At 37.1% G+C, this 21672-nt stretch overlaps 1 protein-coding gene across 1 annotated transcript in view; it reads right to left on the reverse strand.

The window, feature by feature from the left end:
- syndig1l (synapse differentiation inducing 1-like) overlaps positions 1–21672 on the reverse strand; it is a 65510-nt gene that overhangs the window by 37898 nt on the left and 5940 nt on the right. Inside the window, exon 2 of the mRNA XM_038302500.1 lies at positions 8684–9330. Coding sequence (XP_038158428.1) covers positions 8684–9202 — 519 coding nt within the window. The 5' untranslated portion in view covers positions 9203–9330. The remainder of the gene's footprint in view (positions 1–8683; positions 9331–21672) is intronic.

The following is a 21672-nucleotide window of genomic DNA, read 5'->3' on the forward strand; positions in this document are numbered from 1 at the left end:
AGTATCAGTTCTGTACCAGAACATTTCTAATCATATCCTCTGAGGCCTGAAGCCTTTCCATTATATAAAATATTTGATTTTGGTTTCCTTGGTGTCTATCATAGCATAATTGCTACATAGATAATATTACTGTAGCAGTAATTAACTGACATTTACTGGAAACGTTAATATATTTGGTCCACTTTTCCAAAAAAATATGTTCAGTTTTGGTGAAAATAATAGTTTTTCCACCAAAACAGCTTTTAGCACAAAGCTCACAAATTGCAAAGGTCACTTTTATTCCTTTTATGATATAAATGTATGACAAAGTAGGCCTGTCATGTACCCTCCCTGAAGCTAGTGGTCAATAAAACTGTCACTTGCAGATTTGTCTTCCCTTTCTAACACAGTCTCAGCATTTTCAAAGGCCAGAAAAGCTTCAAAAGCTGAAATACTATCAAACTAATTTAAAAGAAGAATACTGAGTCAATAAAATGTATCCTTATTAAGTAAAAATGTATAAATAGATGCTGCTAGGATGTAGGTAGAGGGATATTTCGGTAGCTTAATCATTTTCACTAATAATTAAATCATTTTGAAATTTAATTAATCATGAGAACGTCTAATTTGGCTTAATTAGAATCAAAATAACATTTCGTTAAAAAATACTCTACTAAAACAAGACTAAAACAAAGTGGAGACAAAACCTGTTGCATAAAGCAAACAAATCATGAAGTTTCAAAACACAGAACAGAAACAGAAGAACCACCTGAAACCAGGACACACAGGTTGACGTTGAGTTCTTTGTCAGCCCATTGACTGTTTGCTTTGCTATAGTCTATTATTGACACATATTCAGTTGCAGCAGAACTCAAATAGTTTGCAAGGCGAAAAAACGTGTGAAAATGTAAGCAGTATGGTATGATTAGAGATTAATGCTAAGTCGGAGTAATATTATTGTGGAATGTCTTAAAGGTTAAAATCACCTTTAGTAGGTAATCCAACAACATTAAGGATTTCTTACAGCAGTCTCAGTGCAAACGGTGCTGGTTGGGTGTGACTGTGTTGCAAAAAGTCACTCACACTAAATGGAGTGGCCAGCCCAGCTAAATATTCCCTGCTTTATTGGTGCACTCCAATATCATTTTTCATGCAATATTTCAGTTTTGCCTTTTTGTTTTCGCTTGTAAAAATAAGTTAGTTGGTTGATTTTATTCTGGATTTCTCCAGAGTTCCTTCCTCTCTGGCACTTGCCTTTTCCGTTTTTGGGGAGGTGAAATTCAGGAGCACTTTGGGAAGGCTGCTCAGGCGCCAGGCCAAAATATTTGTTAAAGAATCTTTCTATTAAGCTGCATGGCCTTGTTAAACGGACCCGCATGGCACCACGTGTTATTGTACAATATCAGCTGTATCATATTCAGTGTGAGACTCTGGTTATAATAGCTTGTACAGCTACATGTAAGAGGCTGTGTCTTTGAACTAACGTGATCACACTAGCAGCCTAAGCAGCTAACACCCATCTGTCGAATGGCTGATTTCCAAATATAGTAATAGAGACTCAGTCACAATGCGGTACAAAAGGAGACAAGAGTGTTAACCGGAAATGTTCGATTGCTAACAAAGATATTGCCCCTGGTTTCAAAGGTAAGCTCTTGTGCAGCTTGGGAATAAAGAGATGTCAAAGATATATTTTTATATTTTAACATCTAAAAAAAAAAAGATACTGTCGTTCAAAAATAGACATTCATTAAAATCTCTTTATGAATGGTTGCTCTTTAATTGTCTTTATTCAAAAGTCTATAGGATACTTTAAGCTTGCTAAAGTCACCTATAGGCAAATACATTATGAAATAACACTTTTAAAAATACTGGGTATTAAATTGTTATGACATATAATTTTCTTCCACCAAAAAATTTTTTTTTATGATGTTGACATATCATACCACTTCTGAAGGCTGAAGAGCCAAAAAAAAAGAAAAAAAAAAACAGATTTTCACGACATTAGCTAAAAAAGAGAGGTTTCTGAACTGGTCAGATTAGCTGCTAACAGAGCCACTTCATTACAACTTTGAGCCAAAACCATTGTATCCTGTCTCACATCATCCCTCCCTGTTTGAAGAATGTGAGCTATTGATAACAAACTTTGCAAAAAAAAATGTAATAGCAATTCAATTTAATTGTAGATTTTTGATGAATCTATAAAATAAGAAACATGCTTCTTCTTACTTATTAGGACTGTATACCTTCAGCAAAACTTTTTGTCAGGGTGCATCTTTTAATGTACTACTGTCTATCTAGTCACATTTCGCAATTGCTAAAGCAGTTATTATTGTAACTCACTCTCACTCTCTTCACAAAATGTAATATTTTCACTGCAGTAAGAACAACACTTATAAATACACAGGATGAAGCTCTGTCAGTAAACATCTTTTGTATGGTATGCTTATATTGATTTACACAATTAACAAAATTATAAGGAATGTAACCAAGTAAATTCCATAAACCTACTTAAGAAAAGCAAGGACTAAACAAAAAAAGCTTTTTTTTTTCATAGAGAGTCGGTTTAATGTGCACTCACCAGCCAAGGGACTCTTTACACTACAGTGTAAAGGAGACAGATGGCAGTTCATTTTCGCTGACCTCCTTTGTGTATTTTACATGTGTTAAAACACACACTGATGAAAAGCAGATAGGATATTACCTTGGTAGTCTGGCATAGAGCCCTTAAAGCCTTAGGTCTGCTGAATTCTAAAGGAACAAAAATGTAGTGCAAATGTCCTACAAGAGGGACAGAGTGCAAAACATGGAACATACATCTTAAAAAGTAATTCCTTTGAATGCAGAAATACAAAATATTGTTATAATTTCTATTTTCTAGCATTCAACTAACTGTGACTCATACAACTATCTAAGGTAAGAGGATTTACTAGTCAGATAAATATGGAAATAGTTACAGAACACACATACGTATACACTCACCGGCCACTTTATTAGGTACACCTGTCCAACTGCTCGATAACACTTAATTTCTAAGCAGCCAATCACATGGCGGCAACTCAGTGCATTTAGGCATGTAGACATGGTCAAGACAATCTCCTGCAGTTCAAACCGAGCATCGGTATGGAGAAGAAAGGTGATTTGAGTGACTTTGAACGTGGCATGATTGTTGGTGCCAGAAGGGCTGGTCTGAGTATTTCAGAAACTGCTGATCTACTGGGATTTTCATGCACAACCATCTCTAGGGTTTACAGAGAATGGTCCGAAAAAGAAAAAACACGGAAATGCCTTGTTGATGCCAGAGGTCAGAGGAGAATGGCTAGACTGGTTCGAGCTGATAGAAGGGCAACAGTGACTCAAATAACCACCCGTTACAACCAAGGTGGGCAGAAGAGCATCTCTGAAAGCACAGTACGTCGAACTTTGAGGCAGATGGGCTACAGCAGCAGAAGACCACACCGGGTGCCACTCCTTTCAGCTAAGAACAGGAAACTGAGGCTACGATTTGCACAAGCTCATCGAAATTGGACAATAGAAGATTGGAAAAACATTGCCTGGTCTGATGAGTCTCGATTTCTGCTGCGACATTCGGATGGTAGGGTCAGAATTTGGCGTCTACAACATGAAAGCATGGATCCATCCTGCCTTGTATCAACGGTTCAGGCTGGTGGTGGTGGTGTCATGGTGTGGGGAATATTTTCTTGGCACTCTTTGGGCCCCTTGGTACCAATTGAGCATCGTTGCAACGCCACAGCCTACCTGAGTATTGTTGCTGACCATGTCCATCCCTTTATGACCACAATGTACCCAACTTCTGATGGCTACTTTCAGCAGGATAATGCGCCATGTCATAAAGCTGGAATCATCTCAGACTGGTTTCTTGAACATGACGATGAGTTCACTGTACTCAAATGGCCTCCACAGTCACCAGATCTCAATCCAATAGAGCATCTTTGGGATGTGGTGGAACGGGAGATTCGCATCATGGATGTGCAGCCGACAAATCTGCGGCAACTGTGTGATGCCATCATGTCAATATGGACCAAACTCCCTGAGGAATGCTTCCAGCACCTTGTTGAATTTATGCCATGAAGAATTGAGGCAGTTCTGAAGGCAAAAGGGGGTCCAACCCGTTACTAGCATGGGGTACCTAACAAAGTGGCCGGTGAGTGTATATATGTATTTGTGTGTTCTGTAACTATTTCCATACTTTAATTGTAGATGTATATATTTAAAGAAAAAACATTTTAATTTTCTGCATTAATATTAAATATTTCTATTGGATAAATGTGTCTTCTTTGTTTATCTATGCCATACGATAGACTGGCCACCTGTCCAGCATGTACCCGCCTCTCAGCCATTGTCAGCTGGGATAAGCGTGTCGGAAATGATGGATAGATGTTTAACTACGTATATCTTATTTATTATTTTATTTCTGTGTTCATAAATGTATTTCTTTTTTGTTTCTGATTTTTGTTATGATTCATTCCTTACCTTTTACTTGTTATTTGGTATTTAGTTTAGCACCAATTTGTTTTTTATTAAAATAAAAACAAACGATAAAATGCTTGAATATCAGAAGCACACTGTATATTGATATAATATAATATTTTCCAAGTACTTAACAGATATGTCTAATGGTTTGATTCAATAAGGATATTCTTCCTGTCTATTGAATCTTCCTGGCGACTATGTTAGATAGGAATTTTGATGGAATTACTTTAGATCCTAATATTTTATTAGTGGAGATAAAAAACATTAAGTTCTTCTGTTGACTTTACAGAAAGTCCATGTATGCTACCAGAGAAAATGTAAACTTTTTTCCAAAAGACCCAAGGCTGAGTTTTTCAAACCAGGACCTAAACCACTCCCAAAGATGCAGCAGCAATTGGATTTCTAATATCTCTGCTTATTCATTTACAAAACAATCAACACTAATTCACATTGTGTTAGCATACACCCAAAAGGTTGGAGGAGATAAACCGCCAAAAGATCTTATTTTAAAATATGAGACATTAATCAACAAATCAGTTTCTCTAACAAATAACTAGATGTGTATTGGAAAACCATATATCTATAATACATACATACCATAAAATGTTATGGCTCTCCTCTTGTGGACTTCTGTTTGAGTTTCTTTTTAAGTCTTCTGTTCCACTTTGATTTATGATATTATGTGTTTTCTTGGTTTCTTTTCCATTTTGTGTTATATTTGAGCAGTCTTGTATTTTTTGAGTTGCCCTCTGTTGCCCTATTGTGCCTTTCTCCTTTCCCTTAGCTCCTTCAGGTTACTTCTGTCTACACCTGCTCCCCATCAGGTAATTAGTCCTCCCATTGTTTCTGTCTCACTTATTTAAATAAACCTCCTGTTTAGTTACTCTTTGCTGGATCTTCATTGTTGCTTGGCTCCCAATGTGTTTTCCACAGACATCTCCTTGTTTTTGGTACTTTGTTCCTGGATTTTGTTTGTTGCCTTTTTCCATTAAATAAGCAAAATTAATCTCTGCTTCGTCCTCCCTGCATTTAGGTCCTCAATCAACCTTCACCCTTCGTTAACATACCTGACCACTCTCTAGTACGACGTGTCCTGCAAGTACCTACACTCTCTGATCTCACACATATTCTCCAGGACCTCTGAGGTTCAGTTTGCAAAGCCTGCTAAATCCAACCCCTACAGATCCATGCTACCTACCTTCCCTTCATCTCTCAAGCAAATCAATCAATCATCAGTTGTCATCAACCATCTTCTTCCTGATCAGCCTGCTTTCTCCCCTCAGACCAATCAGAAAGTTCAACTGACTTCCTGCAGTTTTCTGCTTCCAGATTCTGGTTGCTTTTGTTAAAAAAACGTTGAAATGAACTGGTTCTCCATGTGATTCTGCATGTGGGTCAAAAAACTACAAACCAACATGACACTAAGCATAGCAGACAACTTCACAGAATTCTGATCCTTTTTAAAAAAATGTATTACAAGTCCAACTGTATGCTGGTACAAAGGTATAAAAACACTCTTTATCAACTAAGTATGTTTAGTTTTTTTCATACTGAGGAGAGAAGGCGAGCAGCAACCTTGAATAAAGTAAAGTATCACAAACAGAAAGACCTTGATTACAACAGAAAGTTGCTGATAAAACTGGTAAAAACAAAACCTTGTTCATCTATATTAATATCTGAAATGGAAAGCATTTCTTGTCAAGGACAAACATTGAATATACTGTCACTGGCAGAAGGGGAAGACAAAATGTCTACTACGCAGATTTAATCAAACTGATAACTTGGCTATTCACAAGGCAGAACAATGCTTCTTAAACACAATGCTTTTACAAAAAAAATCTATAAAAAAAATTTAAGGGAAATAAAAAATCTTGGAAGAACACAGAATATTAACTTATTGCGATTTTTTTTTTTTGCAGAGTGCAAATCCTCAAAGAAAGCACATCCCAGCTGACAAGTTTTCCAGTCTTAGATCTTTGCATGTTGTAAGACTGCTGGTGGGAGATTTAGAAACACCTTCAAAGTGTCATTTGTTCTGTAGTGGGACTTTACGTAATGAATCCCTGTGTTTATTTATCTTGTTTTATCCCAAAACAGCTTGTTTTTGTCTTTCTATATTAATCTATTCTTTAATAGAATAGGCAAATAGAATTACTCAGCGCAATATAATAATGTAGCTTTCATGGGGAAATGTTGGGGAGTTTCCACAAATCATGCATGTCTCTATTGCATTATTTATGCATGAAAATTCAACACCAAAAATTTTGAAATTTTAGAAATCCTCAAATCAGGAAATTAAGGTTGTTTTATCTTTAGCATCTACACATCACAGAGTTCAATTAAGCTTTTCCATGTCACTTTTTAATTTCATACCATAACATGGAATCCATTAGCTACCTGATAAACAGATCTTTTTGCATATCTTTCTTACAGTATGTAGTGTGCAGAGCTCAGTTCCAGGACACTGATTGACTCATAAAAAAATGATTCTGCTTGTCTGGTCCTTTGAATCCATCTGAGGACTCTGTGCAATCGATTGTGCCAACTGAGAGTGAAAATACTGCAACTAATTCTGTAGTAAGTGCCTTATATTTCTGTGCAAGGAAGCCCTGTGATAATGAATGAGTGATGAATGCTACAATCGTGTGGATTTGACTACAAGGTTGGTGCATTGAAAAGGATTTAACCTTGGTAAAATGTCAGTTGTATAAAAAATCTGAATGTAAAAGAAAGCATTCCAAAAAGTGGAGGTGTTTTTCTCTCATTCTTTAATGTAATTTGTACCTGACCATGGTAGCATTTTGTGTGGTGAGTGCTTAAAAAGGACTACAAAAGTGGAGGACAAAAAAACTATATCCGAAAGTCTGAAAGATTACTTCTGATGTTCTTCTCTTTGTGAACCTTCCAGCTAAAAGCTCACTAGAAATTACCTTTTTAGCTATTTTCATGCAGTCAACGGAAGAGACAGGAACAAACAGCCACACAGTAACAGTGACGAGAGATCCTACTACTTTATATAAACACAATACATTCAGAAGTCCCTATAGACTGCAGGTTTATGGCTGGAATGGTTGTTCAAAGTCAGTGGTTAGATAAACAAGAAAGTATCTATGAAAGCTGTCCTACACTGATAATATTTGATTGAAAAATTGGTAGAAAAGACACTCATCAACCAAAGAAAACCTTTAAAAAACATGCATAGTGTAGAAAAATATTGCAAAAAATGCCTATCAGAGGTTTTTCCATGTCTATCACTTTATTTTTTTTTTATAATGTTTTTATTCATGTGACAAGGTCAAGTACAAACAATGAAAATAATGAAAATAAGGATTTTTTTTTCCCATTTTTACAAAAACAACAACCCCTCATTCCCTTCCCTTCCCCAGCCCTCCCCAATCCTACAAGATTATGCTATAAATCAGTAATAACCCACATCCTTCCATGTCTATCACTTTAAATGCAACTGCAATACGAATCATCTAATGGCCCACAAGTGATTGACATGCACAGATCTGTGATAAAACGTGCAGCAGGCAGGGTTATCGGGATTAAAACCAATATGGATGCTACAAAAGGTTAAGAGCGTTTATTCTAGATGTGAGCTGGCTAAATAATAACACCACCCCAATGTTTGCCAATGTAGTCAATGTTGTCCATATATACATCCCTCTTTCCTCCTCTCAAAACTTTTCACACATCAGTAAGATAAATGTGAACCTTTAGAGTGAAATTGCATAAAAAACAATAAATAGGTTTAAATATGAAAGTTTCTAATAGTCTGATAAAAAATAAAATCTGATTTGTACAGTTCAACTGTACAGTTTAATAGGCCCTAAAAAAATAGACGTGGATCACATGACCAAGATGGTTGGATATGGGTCACTTTTTGTGGAAGTTTGAGGATACCCTATAAAGGGCCCCAAGAGATAATACTATTATTAGATGTATTCATAAGAAAGTAAGTCACATGATGTAAAATGCAGCCTCTCTGTATGTCAGTTAGCATGAAGTCCCACTAACTCTCCTCTGGCTCCTCATGTTTTGACTTCAGTTACAGCCATTTTCAATTCACCCACATAAGATGTTGAGACGAGAAAAAGCTGCAAGAAACAAAATGTACTCCAATTTGTGTTTAAAATGCATAGCTTCTCTAGATGTGGACCCCCCCCCATGAACATCTGCTGTGAATATTGTATCTATGTTCTGCCCTTACCTCATACTCCACATACTCCTCCTCCTCTACCTCGTAGGAAACTGTTTGAATTTTGACATGTTCGCCGTCCTCCAGCAGCTTGGTCTGAGGATCCTCCGCACCTGGTGTGTCCCCCCCTACTGTGTTGGACACCTCCTTTGCCTTCTTCTCAGTAAAGGTAGTCTCGCAGCACTCACTTTTGTATTCCTTAGCCTTGATGCTTCCACTGTCCTCCTTGTACAAGATGAAGTTAGGCCTGTAGAAGGACTCAACTGCAAGATGCAGTGAGGTGGCATCCAGAAATTGCTGCGATTTCACCTTCCCATTGGTGCTATAACTTCCTCCACTGACTACATTTCCATTATTTACCTTTCCTCCGCCTCCTCCACCGCCCTCACCTCCACCCCCTCCTCCTCCAGCAAAGTAGTTAATAATGTTTTCTTGGTATTGGTTGTTGGGGAACTCTCCTCCGTAACCATTGACCATGTGCTTGCTGTTTTTGTCCAGTAATGGGTTCTGCAGTTCGCTTAGGTTCTCCATTGGAATTGGGCAATTGAGTCGAACCTTCTCAGCACCAGGACAGAGATAGAGTTGTTGTGGGAGGAACAGACCCCTTAGTGTTGGGTGTTTATTCCAATAGTTGTTAATGGCATTAAGCACTCTAAGATCTGTGGAGGAAACACACAGATACAGAGATGAGAGATTTTACGTTCAACAGAATTTTATTTGACGTCTACTGACAGGTAACATTTACACCAACACATGCTCATATGAGATCAAAGTTAAGAGCTGGTGCTCTCCCAGCAGCAACAACTTTTATAGCCTTCTGCTTGTCGAAAACTGCTTGCTGCAGATGAATCCATTAGGCCTAATTTGCATCCTGGCTCAAGTCACATTAGAGAACATCCACACACGGAAAGGAGCAGTAAAAGCAGTAATACAGTGAGTTGCAAATCTTATTTCCCTGTAAAAATGTCCACTCTTTGTTACATTAAAACCACAAATGTTAGAGTATTCCTGATTTGATAGCTGTACCCAATGCGACAAATAAAAATAAAAGGGAAACCATACATGGTTGCATATGGATTTAGCCTACAACAGTTGGGTGCTTTCATGTCTTCTTTTCATGTCATGTATTCCTCCTCCAGATTTGAACGTTCAGAGAAATTTCCTTTACTAATGATTTTAGGTTAATAATATTGCCATGCATTTTACATTTTTGAGTGATGGATTAAACTGTGCTCAGTGAGATGTTGATATTTTGTGATATTGTTTTATAACCCAACTCTGCAGACTGTCCACTACTTTATGCCTGACCTGTCTACATGAAGTTGTTTTTCTAATAAAGCCCTCTAAAGCTCAATGGAGCCCTTCAGCCCTAAAAATTGAAAAAAGATTTTCTGATGCCGTTTTCTGCAGGGACATGTATTAGAGTTTGGTGTGTGCATGCAATTATTGCTGTCAAATTTTCTTCAGAATCACCATCTGATGCATTAGATATTACCTACACCTTTATTGCTTGCAGTTATATAATTTCCATTTTTATTATTCTGTATGTAATAATAATTGAACTTTATTGATCTCATATTGGAGAAATGTATTCCTGCATTTCCCGGGGAACAATGTGGGGTCTTTGCTCAAGAGTCTGTGGGAGTGTTGCTTGAATGCAGAACCTCAGGATTCCAAGTGCAATGCCCTAACCACTAGACTTCCACTCTCCCCAAAAGTATCTGAGACTTCTGCTTAAAAAAATCATGGCATCTTTTAAAAAAATGTGAATTTATAAGTTTTTAATAAGTTTTAATAAGATAAAGATGGGTAGAGGTATTTCTTTCAATTTTTTCTCAATGATGTCAAATAATATTTGGCAATATTTGGCACTCAACTTCAAATGAAATACAGATTTAGACATACAGTTAAAAAAGTCAATATTGCAGCTGTCTACTTTAGATCTCTGTTGGTTGCGCAACCAACCCAACATTTAAAAAAAAATCATGCATTAGTATAAGACCCATTAAAGCTGTTCCCATTCACCACAGTTTTATAGCACTGGAAATTAATAAATTGACTTGATTAATACAGCAAAGCTCAACAGCCCTCTTTTATCTGCAGCACCACAGACCCAATCTAGAAAAGCATCCAGGCCACATTTCTTTGCTCTACCTGTTTCCATGCAGCATATAATAAAAATATAATAGGTTTTCATTGTTTCAGCGCTCACCCCTTGACCCTCCTCTGATTATTCTGTGGTTAGCATGGGAATTCCAGACATGGTTTGAACCCCTGATTCCTGAACCCAGTCCTATATGTCTCTATTACTCCTGAATTGCCAAATAGTGCAAGGTAAAACATCCAGCAGAAGACAACAAGATTAAAGAAATTGGCCATGTGCTGCTGAGATAAATATATCCAATGGCTCATTGGTTAACATAAGGTTCAGAGATCTTCTTTATCTTATACATAAGTTATTATTTTCAAATATATTTTACTTCTAGTGAAAAAAAAATAGAAAATTCATATGAACATATTTTCTCTATTTTTCTTTCATCCTTGTTTCAGCTCTGCATTTCATTATGTTTTCCAGATGGATTGCAAATTTGTTGTATAACTGTCTACCTTCTCTTTAACCTGATATTGAAATTGTGTGGGCTGTTTATAAACTTTAGTTTGATTTCTTTTTTAAAAGTCCTTTAATTATGCTGGCTCGAATTCCAAAAGGTATCTTTTTATAATTCAAGGGTTAGGATCAGTTCATCTGTTATCTGAAAGAAAGCCATCTCAAGGAAAACTAGAAAAACAAAATCACAGCACACCTAAAATCACATCCGAATCATAAGCCTAAATAGAAAATTTAAAGCTGGAAAGGAAACATACATACCTAATGTATAATGCTGACACAAAGACACTGGGTAACAGGCTAATACTGTTTATTGCCAAATTGTTTTTAAAGCATTACATGCTTTTGTAACAGCTTTTCAGAGCACATTATAAAGAAAAACATTTGTAATAGTGTAAAATAATATTTAATATATGTTATATTGTAAAATATAAGATAAAAGTAGTTAAAAAAGGGTTTTTCACCTGCATAGCAAACCAGCCAGCTAAAAGTTGTTACCACTGCTCTTAAAGTAGGCCGATACTCAAATTTGTTATGTACAGGTTCAGATGCTGGTTACACTGAAAATGATTAGGCTGAAAATCAGGTCAAAGCAAGGAATTGTATTAAGTTGGATCCCCAGGTTTGGAAGAATTTCCAAACGGCTGGTCTTTACCAAAAAACTTGCCACTATTGCTGCACTATTGCGCAGCGGCTAGGGGGTGGTGACCAACACATTTTTCCCCAACTAAAGCCTACAAAATACTCCACAAAAATATGTTTTTGCTCCAGGGCTTTGGGCTGCTGTTTCTCAACACATTACTGGTGTTAAAGAAAAATGATTATTTTTTAGACTTTATTACAGTTAATCTTATGGCATGTGTAAACACTCTCACTTGAACATATTTCTTAATTTTGAACAAGGCTGTGTTAATGATTTAAAACTACTAATGGGTAAGTATTCAAAGCACAGGAGGCCTTAAAATGAGTATCTCCTGGGGGGTGAATAACAGTTGAGCCTCAGGGGAGAGGTCTCCTTGGTTTACAGAAGGTCAAAAGTCTTCCAGAATAAACAACCAGGGATGGTGAGGCCCCCGCATTCCACAAGCTGTCTGTGGGAGCTTATCTTGTGTTTTATGACCCTGGGAATGCTAGATGCCAGGACAAGCTTTCCGCCTTTTCTTGTTAAAACAAAGAAGCAAATGACCCCAGATGTTTGCAGTAAATAAGGGGAAGCCCTAGCAGTGTCAGAGATGGCGTTTGGTTGGAGGACCGAGGGCCAGCCCCTTTTTGAATGGATTAGATACAAGAGGATAAAGCTTTCTAAATAGAAGAAAAAGATCAGATTTTGCTCTTGCAAACTCTCCAAAGATGTCTTGTACGTCTTTGCTTTCTTTCCTCCTATGTCAGGTAATGGAATGTATGTCTCTGTTGTTCTGCAGTTTCTGGTGTAGGTTTGTGCATTGTCTTATTTCTAAGTTTATGCATTGTCTTATATTGGATTAAACTCTGTAATTCTGTGATGTCAACACGCAATGTTGGTTTTATTACCAAACGCAGCTCGCCGAGTGGACCTGGGGAAGGGAAGAATCAGAAGCCAATCTTTTTCCAAAGTTAACTATGTTAGAATATTTTCTTCCTTTACAATTGGGGGCTCGTGCCGGTTTTGGAGTCTCGGCGGGCGGCTGTTTGGTCCTGATTGATCCGTTTCGGCCCGACGCTTCGGTGTGGTAAGACAGTATTTGATTATTTTTCAGTTGTCTGAAGCGCCGTGTGGTCGGACCGGGGCTGATTTGCTGTGTGCGGCCTCACAGAATTCAGAAGCTGCAGAGGTAGATAGGATCCCTCCTAAATGAGTCGGTTGTTTAAGGATTTGAATAAATACACATTACAGGGAACTGTGGCTAGTTCAAACAGAGCCTTTACGTTAACTCTGACTTAAGCTGGGTTTTTTAAAAGAAGGTTTTATTGATTGATTAATTAATTAATTGATTAATTAATAAAGATTAATTTATTCTTTTTACCCTGAGGAGCAATGCCTGGGCCTCTAGAAAAAGTATTTTGGAAATTTGTGTATTGGTTAGTTTTGGCTTGTATCAGCCGGAGACTTCGACTCATCTCCAGTGGACTTATAATTATTTGGGTTAATTGGATCGAGTTGTATCACTCATGGAAAAGGACTAATAGCAGGTTAATTGGACCGAGTTGTATCACTCGTGGGAAATAAAGGACTAATAGCAGGTTGGATCACCTTTCTTTGGCACCCTTAAGCGGGTTGCTTATAGTATAAAGGACTAAAATAAATTATTTGATTTAACACGGGTTCAATCGCTCTCCCCAGCTGAAAAAGAAAAAACCTTTTGTCACTGGGCGGATTGAGTGATCGAATAAACTAAATTGAGGCTTATTTTCGCCTCGAGCTTGACCCAGCTCTGAAGTGTAGGACTGAGAAGTTGAAATGAGAATAAAAGGGATTTGTAAAATTGAAATTGGACAATTAAAAGATGCGTCATACATTCTTTTAGCCGGCACCTGACGTTTTCTTTTCTTTTTTTCTGTCTTTTCTTGACTGAACTACAACGTTGTCTGTGTTTCTGTGTTTTGTAAGTTTCTTTGTGTTTGTGTGCGTGCTTGGCTGCGGGTTGATCTATTGCTGTGTCTGTCTCCCCCGTTATACTGTAGCCTATGTCCCACCACGCGCTGCTGTCTATTTGTCTGTCTGTGTCTGAATTGTGCTGAGATTGTGCGGAAGTGATTTGTGTTTCAAGATTGTGTTCTGAAATATTGTTAAATATTTTTGCTGGATGTTGTATTACTAACTTTTTGTTAAAATGTGCTTCTGTGGGACAGCGGTGTCTCCGTTTTGGATGCAAGTTTTGTTTCACAGCAGGGGGACTGATTGACCCCCCTTATTTGCATTTTGGGAGTGCTTCAGTTCTGTGCTATTTCCAGCTCACGCTTTCAGGATTCTTGGATTTTGATGTGAATTGCTTTAGGACTGTGTTTTGTGTTGAGAAGAAGAGTACAAAATAACAGATTTACAGATGTTTTTACTTTCTCAGCGGGTGAAATGTGTTGCATCAGTTCCAGGCTAGAGCACTGGAATGATCCAATTGTTTTTTATAATACTGTAACATTGACAATCACTTAAATTTCTAGGTTTCCTGACAGGATGGAACACCCTCACTGATTGTAAGAGAACAAAAATGAGAACATATGGATGTTTTTCTGCGTAACAGTGTTTTCTACACTGTTAATGTGGGACATGTTGAAACACTAATGAATGACTTTGTTTCTTGTAGGACGATCTTCGTGTGCAGCCCATTTCGCATATTACATGACCACATGAACGGTTTTTGGGTTTTCCTACAGGGGGTCTAGGTAGCCATTTAATAACAGTGGGCTATCATGAAATACGGTTGTGTGTATAATTTGGAGTTTTTAAAAAGGTTCACTCAAAACTGAACAATATTAAAACTATTGGATAATAATGTCTTTTTATTATTTTTTTTCAACCATGGTGTTATAATATTTGTGTTTAAGACTTTTACAGGATGAATTTTGGTTTGAAATCTGGGGTAACATCCTGCATCTTTCTTACAATGTGTTGATGAGTCTGCTTGAGTGTGAATGAGAGTGAATGTGTAGGCAGATGGCCTTTGATGGGTTTTAGGATGCTCTATGTAAATATGACCTCAGTTTAGTGTGTAGCTGTGTGATATTTTTCTTATTTTAAACTATTTAGGTACACTGAAGGTTTTGTTTCATAAATATGTTTTGATTACTGCTTTAAGGGACAATTTTAAGGTAATGACGATTTCATATTTTGCTGTCACGATCTGGTTAAAGCTGAATCATCTGCTTGTGCAGTGAAATTAATATGAAACGTGAATTCAGCCTTGGCTTAAAGCAGATAGATGTAGTTATTAGGAAATTGTGTTATCCACTTTGACTAACAACACTAACAAACTAACCTAAATTCTAACTAAATAAACTTGGTTTATATTTCATATGGGTGACTGATTGGACATGTTGAAATTTTAGCATAATGGGGGTAAGTTCTTCCATTTTTGTTTTTCCACCTCTAAATTGTTTTTCTTTTGGAAATAAGAAAACACAGGGGGATGTTATAAAGATAAGACATTACAGATGGAACTTTGAAATTTACATCATCTCAGTCTAGTTTGAATACTAGATGGAAGATTTGGAGAAATGGTGGAACATCTTATGATATTTTGGTTTTTCAGCAAATTATTATATAAAAGTGACATAGATTCCAAATTGTTTTCAAAATGAGAATTTTATTATATCAACAGGGGGAGAAGCAGAAATAGACCCTAATTCCTGGTAAATTTTTGGATATGGTTAATGGTAAATTAGTTAATCAATAATTTTGATTTTTTCGATTCAACAATAGTGAATTATGGATTTCTTTAATGTAGAGTCATATGGCCTTCCTGCTTTACTACAATATGGTGTATGTGATATAGAAGCTTCTACTAAATTAGATTTGATCATCTCAAATTGAACGGTTTCAAATAACATCTATGCCATGTCTATTTACATTTAAAATTGTTGATAGATTTCTGCATCACTGCTGACTTTGATTATATACAGTTGGGTGTAAATTGTTAATTTTGAGGAAAATTTTGGTTAAAACTGCTATGAAATTCAGATAAAATGTAAAGGATTTCTGAAATTTTGAAATAGGACTTTGTCTTGAAGCGTGGGACAATGATAAGGATGTTTGGTATTTAGTAGAACAATATGCAATTCATAATTATTTGACCAAGGGCAATTCCATCACAACTTTTATAAGTATCAGTACTTGGACATTCTAGAGTTTGTTCTAATTCTTTAATGAGTTTGTGAGGTTGTGATTTTAGAATTTGTAGTTGATATTTGGCACAAGCAGAGTGAATGTCATCGAGGTATTGACGTTTATTGATTTTGAACAGTAAGTGTCATTATTTTCTTAATTCTGGCACATCCGATCGTGGACTATTTTAACAAATTTCTATCTATTCTTTTTGCAGTTCAGGATTTGGGGCAGTTGGCCGTTTGTGCTATAACAACAACAAATCTAGCGCCACACGGAGGAGGCATCACAAGATAAATTTTATTTATGATAGTGAAAGTAACAAAATGTGGCAAATATAAGTTTTGCTTTTTAATTACTTTGTATTATTTTTTCTCTGGCAGTTCTCCTTCCTTCTGACTTGATGGCAATCTTGGGGGAAGGGTCTTTTAAGCTCAGAGATCATGGGAAGATGTATTTGAAGGGATCTTCTTGATTACCGCATCAGGCCGCTGTTGTTGCTGAACAAAGACATGATGATGCTGAACTAGGCCCATCTTCTGCTGGACTGTTGTATGAAAGCCGAACGCTGTTGAGCGATTACGAAGGGACTCAGGCGTTATCTGTGGGAGTCTTCTATGGCTGGAAATCAGCAGTGAGTCGGGACCACAAAGATCATAGACAAACCCGGACGGGGGCTTCAGTAGATGACTGGTCTGCTGGTTTCTATGTCCTGCTCTGTCGACCACGAAAGGCTGACCAAAGTTCATCAAAGCGGGACTGTATCCAGATGTTTCTGCACTGCTGGAATGACTGCTTCTCTAGACACGTTCTGATTCAGCAGATAAAGAATTGGGGCATGGCAAGTCGCTCAGCGGTGGTCCTGTTGTGTGTTCTCATGTTTGATCCTGGATTCTCACCTCTGATCATGTGACCTGGGCGCCAAGGCCCACTCCTGGGGTTCTCTTCAGTCTGCAGGTTGGAGACGAAATGGGTGCCAACACAACTTGGTAGTGGGGAATAAGTTCTTTTCTTTAAATTTTTGTAGTGTGTGATGCCATTGTTCTCTTCTTATTTTAGATATAGCACTGAGGCGCCCTGTTTTCTTCACGTCCTGCAGCCCTGCAGTGTAATTCTAGGTGTTGAGGACAACCCCATCTCCTGGGGTCAGAGGTTTTACGATGCAGTTAGGGGTTGGTGTGCACCAACTGTTACGACACTGCATTCCTCCTCCATGATTCACTCTGTTGGTCTCACAAAATGCTAATGTGTTTTTTTTCCCTTCCTGCCTGAAAAGAATGGGCAGGGACTAATGATTGCAATTACATTTTTTTAACTATAGCTGAATTGCATTGTGTGTTACGCTTCATCTACTAAGGAAGATGATCTAAATTTTATTTACATAGTACAGTGGCTATCATTCAGTAAAACTAAATCTAAATTTAAATGGAATTTAAAATTAAGGTGTTAAAGTGGATTGATGGGTGTCTATAGAGCTTACTGAGCGAATGACACCAAGTTCTGTGTTGATTTCATAAATTTAATCAAACATTAGAATTCTTTGCTTGAGGTGTGCAGATTGTAACAGCATCTGGGACACCGTGTTTGAATTGCATCCAACTGTGTTACATGAGGCTAAAGTTAGTGGTGATAGCGGATTTCATCTCAATGAGTTGTATAGGATTTTTATTGTATTCTATGACAGAACATTTGTTCTGTTATAGAAACAGGGGGACATGAATGGAATTGATCTGATAGGCAAATTTTTAGTTTGGATCTCTGCATTTACTTTTCGGAAAAAGAGGTTATTGAAGTTAAATCAAAATACATTAAATGTTTTACGGTGTATTACCAGCATTAAAGATGAGCTAACTATTTGGATATGAAATAAGTAAAATGTATAAATTGAATATACTAAACAAAATATTGACTATCAAATAATTTACATAAAATAGTGTTCTTAAACTAAGGAAGGTGATCATTGGATTGTTGTATCTCTATTCATATGTTTTAAAATAAGTTGTTTAACTAAGACATCCAGGAAGGTCTAAACTAAAGATTTACATCATTTAATAAATTTAGCTGTATTGAATCTCTCTCCAAAACTGAAAAGGCATTGATAATTGATAAACAATATAAAAAGGGTAATACATTATTCAATTAAATATTTTATAAATAGGTTTTCAAATGAATAAATGGATCAAAGGTAAAAAAAAAGGTTGAAATTTTTGAGATTTAAAATATGATTGGAATAAAGTAGGTCATTTTTATATTTAGTGACAAGGTTAACTATACTCATGTAAAGCAGGCTGATCATTTTTAAGGTTTAAAAAATAGAAAATATGATGATTGAAATTAAATTGGTCTAAATTGGAGATTTACAAATTAACAATTGTGGAACTGCTTCTAAAATACAGTTAAGTTTTGGGTTCAACATGATAGGAAACTTTCATTTCTCATGTAGGCCTTATATAAAAAGAGGGTCAAAGGATTGATAAAATACAACTCCAAAGTAGCAGATTTATTATACAAAAGGAAGACAGTGAAGCTGTCATAAAGTGTAGGATCAATCATTAACCAATCAACAGGGTTCTCTCCATATGAGCTCCAGACAGGACGGATGTTTCCAGGACCTGTTACCCACATTCCAGGATGGAAAGGTAAGCTTGCACATTTATCTCATAATGATTTTTTCAATGAGTTACAGGTCCTGGCAGCAGAATTTACAAAATACCAGACGACACAGGAACGTCCAGGCTCGGGATCAGTTCGGGAAATCGACTGGGTGCGCCTGAAGGTCATCAAAAGAAAGTGGTCTGAACCTCGCTTCGCCAGACCATACCGAGTCGTGGAGAGTACATCTCATGCTGTCCGTCTACAAGAGAGAAGGAGACACGTGGTTCCATTGGAGTCAGCTGAGGAGCCACGGCGCACGCTGCAGGGCATACAGGAGAATCTACAGTCTCAACCTGCGGTCGAGGAGTGTCTGAGGGCCATCACAGCGCGGAGGAGGATCTGCATTTCCGGGCAGAAGTCTGCCAAAACCACTTCATTTTCCTGAATTACAAGGCTTAAAAGGCCCAGACAGGCACAATAATCCTGTTCCGGTGTCCTTCCATTGAGAAAAGGAGATTGCACCCTCTCCTTAAACTCACTGTTAAATTGGCATAATACTCCAATTTTCAGTGAGCAACGGACACTCAGGTGAAAACCTGAGGTTTACAACCGAGGAGGAACACGTGAAGGATCCAGCTACAAGATCATCATTAACTTATCTTCTCTTTATTGCGTGTTTTCGTTTTTTGCGAACTCTTCAAGAACATTCGTTTCTTTTTGCGCGTATTTTTGGATCGTTTCCTGACGAAGAATTCATATTCATTTTTGAAAGACTATCGAAGGAGCATAGAGACGAACTCTAACTTCTTATTGTTGAATTGTGAAAAAAAAAAAAGAAAAAAAAGGTCTTTTGTAATTTTTATGTGTTTATGATGTATTTTTTTATGTTGTTATTGTTTTGTATTGACAAATTGTAATTTTTGTGGCGAGTATTGTCTTTTGAGTCTGCTGAGCATTTTTTGGTAATTTCGAGATATCTTACTCTGGTTTTCTAATTTTATACTTGGGCTAATATTTCTATTGTGTGCTTTCTTCTATTGACATAACTGAGTTTTATGATTTTTCATGTTTGATAAGTGAAATGTATTTTTAGTTTAGTTTTTACTGGTTAAAATTTTGTGGTTCATCAGGTGAGTATTAAATTGTTGGACAGCGCAAGATACATTTGATAAGTTTAGATTATGGAGTTCAGCTTTAGACACATGACCTGGCAGTGGACCTAGGAGGTGCTGTTTAAAAAGGGGACTGTTATAAAATTGGGCTAATGTTTTAGTTTTTTAGTATACTAAATAGTTTTTTGGTTCCTCTATTAGAGGGCTTAATCATTTTATTTGTGAGGTCTGTATGTCTCAGACCTCAAAACGGGGACTGTTAAAGAAAAATGATTATTTTTAGACTTTATTACAGTTAATCTTATGGCATGTGTAAACACTCTCACTTGAACATATTTCTTAATTTTGAACAAGGCTGTGTTAATGATTTAAAACTACTAATGGGTAAGTATTCAAAGCACAGGAGGCCTTAAAATGAGTATCTCCTGGGGGGTGAATAACAGTTGAGCCTCAGGGGAGAGGTCTCCTTGGTTTACAGAAGGTCAAAAGTCTTCCAGAATAAACAACCAGGGATGGTGAGGCCCCCGCATTCCACAAGCTGTCTGTGGGAGCTTATCTTGTGTTTTATGACCCTGGGAATGCTAGATGCCAGGACAAGCTTTCCGCCTTTTCTTGTTAAAACAAAGAAGCAAATGACCCCAGATGTTTGCAGTAAATAAGGGGAAGCCCTAGCAGTGTCAGAGATGGCCTTTGGTTGGAGGACCGAGGGCCAGCCCCTTTTTGAATGGATTAGATACAAGAGGATAAAGCTTTCTAAATAGAAGAAAAAGATCAGATTTTGCTCTTGCAAACTCTCCAAAGATGTCTTGTACGTCTTTGCTTTCTTTCCTCCTATGTCACGTAATGGAATGTAGGTTTGTGCATTGTCTTATTTCTAAGTTTATGCATTGTCTTATATTGGATTAAACTCTGTAATTCTGTGATGTCAACACGCAATGTTGGTTTTATTAGCAAACGCAGCTCGCCGAGTGGACCTGGGGAAGGGAAGAATCAGAAGCCAATCTTTTTCCAAAGTTAACTATGTTAGAATATTTTCTTCCTTAACACTGGGCAGAACCTTTTTTTTCGCTAGGTGTCCAAAAATAATTATGCTACAGATAATATATTACTATAGCTATAGATCCCCCCCATTTTCAGACCCTGGAGTGATAATCAGCTGGCTGAGGCAGAAAGGATATATTAAAACGTTGTAGTATGTAGTACTATAAAAATAATCTCTTCTACTACCAATACCAAAAAGGCCTCCTTTGCAATTGAGTTGTTGTTTTCTTTTGGGGGTGTGATGAAAGTTAGAGTGAATCTGGATTTCTATGAGTTTGGCACCTGAGCTTTTAGCGACGTGTGAACACTCTAAGGCAAAAGGGAAGTATTTTCCTGTCTTTGCCACTTCCAGAAAAAGAAAAATTCTCAGTTGTTGCAGAGTATGTAACTAAAGCTGCAGTTGACAGGCCAGAAAAGGAAAACCAGGATGAGCAGGATGATCAACAGGTCTATATGTACATCCCCATTGTGGGAATGATACATATAGGTTGGATGGTGGCAGCAGCATGGTGGCAGCAACATGTTGTGGGTTATTTTTCTTTAGCAGGGACAGGGAAAGTGATCGTAGTTCACGGTAAGACAGACAAAGAAAAAAAAGAAAGGAAAAAGAAAACTGCTGGGGCAGAAAAATAAAGCTCCCACCGGGATTTACTATCCAAAAGGACAATGATCCTAAATATATAAGTAGGGCTACAATGGGACACTTTGGATTAAACTTTGCCTTTTTCTTGGAATTTTAAAAAATATTTCCAAATCTAAAAACAAGGAAGAAACTGAAGCAGGTAACTCCTGCAACTACTGTTGTTCTATCCTATGTAACTGCTGTAGTTGTAGCAAAATGTAGTTT

This window comes from Cyprinodon tularosa, unplaced genomic scaffold (assembly GCF_016077235.1).
Source record: "Cyprinodon tularosa strain WSP-4 unplaced genomic scaffold, ASM1607723v1 ctg491, whole genome shotgun sequence".
In the NCBI taxonomy this organism is placed as follows: domain Eukaryota; kingdom Metazoa; phylum Chordata; class Actinopteri; order Cyprinodontiformes; family Cyprinodontidae; genus Cyprinodon; species Cyprinodon tularosa.